The following is a 7,195-nucleotide window of genomic DNA, read 5'->3' as shown; positions in this document are numbered from 1 at the left end:
GGCTATAAAATTGATGGGTACAGAGAAATGTTATGAAATAGACATTTTATCAACAAGGGGGTGGTCTAAAGCAAAAAATCCACTTGTAACATAGCCAAGGCAAGATTTTCATCAATAAAGTGTACTAATTTCCAGTTTGTCATCGTTTTTTGGCATGTCATCTGCGCGCACACGGGCCATTCTTCGGCGTCCGTTTCGCCACATCTGTCGAGCGTGAGAAATAATATATAAGCGTATATTTTCTATACTGTGAGTAAAGTGTAAATGTAGCATTAGTAGGCCTATGGTGTGTGTCATAGTAAAATATATGAATAAACAATATTCTTTCTCATATTATACCAACACCACAACCATACATATACAAAGATTAGAGTGGAGATCGTTCACTTCAAACTACTAGTGAATATGCGCTCTCTAAATTAAAAGCGAATGATTAGGCATAACTACAACATGGCTATACCATTATGCCGAGCTTCCAAATATAACCTAACTGATAACAAGGGATCTGGGGTATCGTACATGCTCAGAAAAATGATATTTTGTTGATACAATGCGGATTTAAAATGGAGAGGCTATACTCAGATGTAGCTTGACATGACAAATCTCTTTCCAAACATCTAACTTTGATAAGGCGCCCATCCCTCAGAATTAATATTAGTATATAGTATTATGTTCATACGTATGAGCGCACATGCCCGATATATATCTGCGAAAATATATGCTATTCTGTTTATGTTAAGCATTTCAAAGGGAAAGGAAATAGTCAGCAGTATTTTGCCATGATCTATGCCAGCGTACATAAGCGTTCTGTGATATCTCCAGCACATTTCGCGTTTGTGGGCGCAGACAGAATAATCACGGTATTGTATGTTTGCATGTATTCACTCACGCAGATAAAGATGACCAAGAGAGATATTTACATTGTTCTGCGGTCCGCGTGAAGAGATAATTATAGACAAAGGCACTTCATCTTTGACATCTTTGGCATTCAAATAACAGAATTTAATAAAGAAAACATAATATACAACATTGAACAAGTAATAAAACAATTACATATAGCGATAGGTGTTTTACAACGTAAGTAGCCAGCCGCACATCGGCAGCATCACGTGGAGCTCCCACGCTGGCGCATCCATAGCTACACACACTGCTACATCAGTGTAGCGCACATAACAGGGAAATATAGCAATAGACGAGTACAATAATATACAACATGTACAACAGTGTATGTTGCCTGAAATGGAAGAGTGGTATAAAGCATTCAAATAAATCACATGGCGCTGTTTTATTGTGCAGCTATTTTCGCGAACGAGACAGCTGCCGTGTGCGTTCCTGTTGAGCTGTCTCTACAGCAGATACCACTGTTGAGCTATCTCTACAGCAGATATCACTGGATGCTGACGTACAGGTGATTTTACGAGAATTTTCCAAATACTTCGCTATACTCAAAAAGGTATTGAGCTGATACGTATTGTGGACAAATCAATCGATTTTCTGCCGCCGGGGCACTACTGTCGCTGCATGGCGAACCCATTAGGGGTTCGGCGCTCTGCTCAATGGCCTTTCACGAGCTTTCTAATTACCTTTCCGTGCTCAAGCGCCGAGCAACTTCTGCATGCTGGATATTGTCGTTTTCTGCTGAAATACTTTTTGAAGCCGATAGCTAATGGCCGACTGCGTACGTACATCCGCCGCGCGTACCCAGCATGTCAGCATTAAATTGCGTACACGGGCATACGTTAGACTAATCAAAAGCAAGGCAACAGCGTGTGACACGCGAGTACTCAGCGACTAGTACGCCCGGGGGGATCCATTAGTACTATCGCTCGCTGTCGGGAGGAGCGGAAGTATTAAGCATTCACTACTCACATATCTAGAACAGCAGATCCCAAACTATAAAATTAATGTGGGATGTAATGTCCACGCGCTAATTAAGCGTTTCGATTAAGATTCACTTCGCAGCTTTACGTATATCATTTTAAATGATCGATCAGACATCGATCATTGATGAATCTGCTTGAAGGGGATCCGGAAACTTGGCACCCATGTGGACACAGTAAGTACGTGTAGCAGGACTGTCGGCATAACTACGTACATCGCAAACAACATATCATTTAACCGTATATGACCAACTATGCACGGACCACCGTTCTCATGCAGATACATAGTGTTCCGAACAGAATATTCCGAAAAGGTAGGGCACCAAATTACCGATGAAATTATTGGCCAGCAATGGCCACAAACCATCCGTAATAGAAATCACGTTCAATAGAGAAGACCGGCACGTGTATCACTCTGGTTTCGGAACCAACAGCGGCGCACCATATCGTGCATTCGGAAGTAGGCCTAGATCGACATAAACCGTAAACGTTTTTTGGCGAACCACGAAACGTTCAATAATTAATGAGTTTAATAATTATAACATTACTTAACCTATTAATTATGTTAGACATTAAACAGAGGTGCGCGTTATAAGCCCCAGCGATTCGCGACTCAGACATATTTTATCATTGAAAGTATGACGTCATCGTCTTTGGCATCCGAGAAGACGTGACGACCTTCATATACGAAGTCCTGTACTCGATAGCTCCCGATTTCGTCAAAGCCGAGAAAGTGTTGACAGATATCCTAAAACAGAAACTGTGATTACGACAACAGCACATGACATTTTGCTAACTAATAGTACATAAATGCATTAGAAGTTTGTCGAGAGATCTAAAGCAAAAAAAAATGAGAGAGAGAAAGAGACAGAAGAGAGAAAGAGCCGGGAGAGATAGCGAGCAAGAGAGGTGGAGGAAGAGGGCGAGAAAGAGAGCAAGCGAGGGAAAGAGTGAGAGAGAGAGCGCGAAAGAGAGTAAAAGCACGCTAGATAGAAGATTATATAAAAAGAAACAAATATGGCGCGCCCAGCGTGTCATGAGGCATGTAGCGCGGATGTTCTCGCCGTCCTTACCTGGTTGAGCTTGTTGCTGTTACAGGTAAAGACGCCAGTGAATTCTTCGCTCCTAGCCAAACAAAGCACCGCCTCCTCCATGGCCTTGATGAGCAGGACGTTATCCTGATAGGACAGAGCAAGGTCAGTGCCCATGAGCGAGTTGTGCAGCCAGCGGGTGCCCGTTCCCGCCATTCGCCTGCGGAAGTTGTCCTCTAGCACCTCGTGAAGGTCAAAGATGGGCGCGAGCAGCGGTGGTGCATCCAGGGTCGGCTCGTCGAACAGATCGAAGCAGATGACGCCGCCGACGATCGATTCGCGCGCGTCAATAGCCACCAGGGTGAGCTGCGTTCGCACGATGTCCTGCCAGAGGCTGCGCAGTAGGGCGGCGTGCGTTTCCGGGTTATTGTTGACGGCTCTGTCGAGGGGATTCTTGGTGCTGAAGCTCTCCGAAAGAACCGTGATCAGCTGCCGCGGTTGCTCCGCTTCACTTAGTCGTATGATCTTGAACTTAGAGCACGGATTCGAACAGATATCGATGTTGGATGGCAGATCGCCCCCAATCGAAGCGGTATCCGCCTGTCTAGTGACTAGATGAGCGACGTCCGCTATGGTGGGTGCGCGTAAAAAGTCGTCGATGCCGATAGAAAAGTTCGCCTCTCGTAATTTCACGATGCAGACGATCGCGTTGATCGAATTGCCGCCGATATCAAAGAAGTTTCGAGCGGCGATGTCCGCTGCGGAGGCATGCAGGCCGAGTACGGAGCCGATAATTACCACCGCGTCGGCATGCGCGCTGTTCCCCGTGGATCCGCTGAACGCGTCGAGAGCGCTCGATGGCCGGACATCCGGCACAAGCTGCTGTTGGTACTGCCGCATCAGTGCCTCCCGATCCGTCTTTCCGTTGTGCAGCAGCGGAACATGCGTGACATGTAGCAGTCTCGGCATCATGAACGCTGGTAGCTTGGTCGCCAGAGTGCTCCGCACGGCGTCGGTGCTCAGCGGTGCGGTACCGGACGCCGTGTAGAAAGCTAGCACGTCGGCAGACGTCGCGTCAACCAGTACGACGGCGTTGCAGACGCCGGAAATCTCAGAGAAGGCTCTCTCAATCTCCGTGAGGTCGACTCTCCGGCCGCGTATCTTCACCTGCGCGTCGTGCCTGCCCTCGTAGTAGAGCGTACCGTCTATTACGCGTCCGTAGTCTCCCGTCCTGTACAGGACGCTGTGCTCGCGCTCGCCACCTAGCGGATTGTCGACGAACTGCCCCGCCATCTCTGTGACGTAGCCGGCGGCGACGTTGCGACCGCTGACGCAAATCTCGCCGATCTCCGCGCCGCCGACGGGCCGCAGGTCGTCGCCGACGACGACGACGTCGGTGTTGTTTATCGGCCGGCCAATCGGCACCCTGTTGTCGCGCAGGTTCTCCGTGACGTCACGCATGCCGCGGAATCGCTGCCAGGTGACGTCGCCGGTCACCTCCGTGCTGCCGTAGAAGTTGCAGAGCGTCTTACCGCGTGGGAAGACGCGGAAGAATTCGGCGAGAAGGCGTGGCGGCAGCGTCTCGCCGCTGCAGACCCAGAAGCGCAGCGACGCGAGCTGTCGTCTGCTCGTCGGCGAGCCGCGACGTACAGCATGATCATGCGCAGCAGGGAGGGCACAAGCGTGAGGCGCGTGACGCCGTGATCGCGCAGCAAGCCGACGAACAGCTGCGGGTTGCGCACGACGTCCGGCGGCACGACGACGAGCGGACATCCCTGCAGCAGACATCCGAACAGCTCCGTCACCGAGTCGACGAACGTGATCGCCGTCTTGAAGCAGCCGACCTCGCTGCGCGTGAACGGAAACGTCGTCCAGTACCAGCGCAGCCGATTGAGAATATTACCGTGCGTCAGGCGCACGCCCTTCGGTCGTCCCGTGCTGCCGGACGTGTAGAGCACGCAGGCGACGTCTCCCTCGCCGCACTGCGCGAACTCGCTGCTCGCGTAGCCGCTGCACACTGACGCCGACTGCCATCGGTCGATGTCCTCCGGCCTGTACACGGCGACGGCGTCGGCGCAGCAGCGCACGGCGTCGTGGATGGACGTCGTCTTTGCGTCGACGAGCACGCATAGCGGCCTCGCGTCGTCGAGCACGTACGCGCATCTCTCTCTCGGCGCGCTCGCGTCCAGCGGTAGGTAGGCGGCGCCTGACGCCAGCACGCCCAAGATGGCGGCGACGAGGGCGTCGCTTGGCTGCATGCACACGGCGACGATGTTGCGTCGCCTACTGTCGCTGCCCTTCAGGATCCTCTCGTCGTCCTCTATCTCTCGCAGGAAGGAGCTGATGCGGCCAGCTCGCAGACGCAGCTGCGCGAAGTTCACCGTCCTGCCGTCGTGCGTCAACGCCGGGCGTACCCGCACGCACGAGTTCTCGACCAGCGACAGGAACTCGCCGTGCAGGGAGTGGAAGGAAGGCAGGTCGAGACGCTCGCCGCGCAGGAGGGAAGACATCGCCTCTTCGACGATGGAAGCCTCTCGTAAGGCGCAACTATAGTCGCAAGCCGGACTGAAGCCGACGGCAAGGGTATAAAGCAGCCGAGTGAAGTCGAGCGGAGATTTTTGCGCGGTTATAAACTTGGTGGGCACTCGATTGCTAGTTAGCGAGGCCCCGCGGCAGGCATGCGCGAGAGCTAATGAAGCCTGCATCACGACGCTGCCGCCGCTGCCGCCGCTGCTGCTAATGCTGATGCATGACTGGAGGCTTGCAGCGGGTTGATGCAGCGGCAAGGTGTGCCATGCTGCGTTACTGCTTACCTAACCACTAATGCTACAATTGTAGATGGTGACGGCGTGTCGATTTTGCGGGTGACGGTGTCTAGTTGCTGCCAGCGTATACCTACTGCCCAGCACAGACATCCAGCGCACTGGTGAGCTGATAGAATCCACGCATACATACGGCCGCACATAGGATCAAACGAATACACGCACACATATACACGCATGCACGCACGTACGCACGCTCGTACGCACGCTCGTACACATTTGCACACATGAAAACACACACGTACACACACACGCAAATATGAGTGTACGTGTACGCGTGCCTCCGCACGCGCATATCGATGGAACATGTACCTGCAATGTTATTTTGAACTAACCTCGTGACACGGTAATGGATGCCTTCAATCCAATAATCCATATACGATGCCATAGGTCGGCCAGGCGTAATATAATCTATAGCAGTAGCAATAGCGAGTGTACGTATAAGCCATGTATATATGTAGAGACTGTGTGCTAAGCAACAACGATTTTTTCAATTTGCTGCGTTTGCGGATTTTCCTTATACACATGCAGCTGTTTTAACCGCCAGTCGTTGGTAATCAAGAGCATATAGCGACGAACCACATATAAGCTATCGATTTAGATCACAGTAGGCTTTTTGCCGTTGCTAAAATATCTCTAAAGCCTTGTTTGATTGGGTGAACTGGTAAATTACGAAGCATTTTGCTTTAAACAAAAATTTAACTTAATTTTTACTTTTATACTTAATTTAACTTATAATTAAAATTAAAATTGTGTTTAAATGAGATTTTATTATTCATTAATATTTTTCCCTAACATTTGTTTCATTTCCGCGTTATTTACACTGGTTATGTTCAATTTTTGTTTCATTTATCATTCCAATTCAACTAGAGAACGCATGCTCTCCCCTCCCTCTCTCTCTCTCTCTCTCTCTCTCTCTCGTAGAGCCTAAGTGTTTATCTGACCGTAGAGTCTATGTGTTAATCTCATTATAGACCCTATGTGTTCATCCCATCATAGACTCTAGGTGTTTATCTGACCATAGAGTCTATGTGTTGATCTCATCATGGAGTCTAGGTGTTTATCTGATCATTGCGTTTAGGTGTTCATCTGACCACCTGTTCTTAGACAGAGTAAAGTATGTGATGCGGCATACGATGTAAAACAGTGGATTGCGCTCACCTACGTCTAACTCACACTGTTTCATGAGTCACCAACGTTGATCACTATCGTCTCGTGTGCTGGAAACTATAATCCCAGTTTGAATTTGCCATAGCGAATGGCGCACGATAAGTATTTTGATGAGCCTCATTGAGTCATGTGACCAATGTATAAATACTTACTATGTATGTGATTTAAACTATGTACAATTCATGCAGTTTAAAACCATTATATTAATGTGTACACTCAGCACATATTGATACTACAGTACAACAATCTATTGATTATAGAACATATAATTAGGGTATATATTATAGACATA

The 7,195-nt window shown here is 49.2% G+C and overlaps 1 protein-coding gene across 1 annotated transcript; it reads right to left on the bottom strand.

Annotated features, from left to right (window-relative positions):
• Positions 1-978: 978 nt before the first annotated feature.
• Positions 979-5,421, bottom strand: LOC106819217 (tyrocidine synthase 2-like). Its single transcript, XM_014823865.1, has 3 exons — positions 4,815-5,421; positions 2,954-4,686; positions 979-2,628 (listed from the first exon to the last, which is right to left on the bottom strand). Exons 1-3 carry the CDS (start codon positions 5,419-5,421, stop codon positions 2,494-2,496), a joined length of 2,475 nt encoding a protein of 824 aa, XP_014679351.1. The 3' UTR covers positions 979-2,493.
• Positions 5,422-7,195: the final 1,774 nt, after the last annotated feature.

This window comes from Priapulus caudatus, unplaced genomic scaffold (genome assembly GCF_000485595.1).
Source record: "Priapulus caudatus unplaced genomic scaffold, Priapulus_caudatus-5.0.1 Scaffold2987, whole genome shotgun sequence".
In the NCBI taxonomy this organism is placed as follows: domain Eukaryota; kingdom Metazoa; phylum Priapulida; class Priapulimorpha; order Priapulimorphida; family Priapulidae; genus Priapulus; species Priapulus caudatus.
The sequence above is the reverse complement of the archived record's forward strand: the minus strand, read 5'-3'. Positions and strand labels throughout refer to the sequence as shown.

What these genes read in the sequence shown, in the direction of transcription:
- LOC106819217 (XM_014823865.1), bottom strand. Translation starts at nt 5,421, where the DNA reads ATGTCTTCCCTCCTGCGCGGCGAGCGTCTCGACCTGCCTTCCTTCCAC. An exon ending in GGGCGTGCGCCTGACGCACG is followed by an intron (nt 4,687 to 4,814) that starts GTAATATTCTCA and finishes TGTCTGCTGCAG; the next exon opens with GGATGTCCGCTCGTCGTCGT. An exon ending in ACAGCAACAAGCTCAACCAG is followed by an intron (nt 2,629 to 2,953) that starts GTAAGGACGGCG and finishes TTTCTGTTTTAG; the next exon opens with GATATCTGTCAACACTTTCT.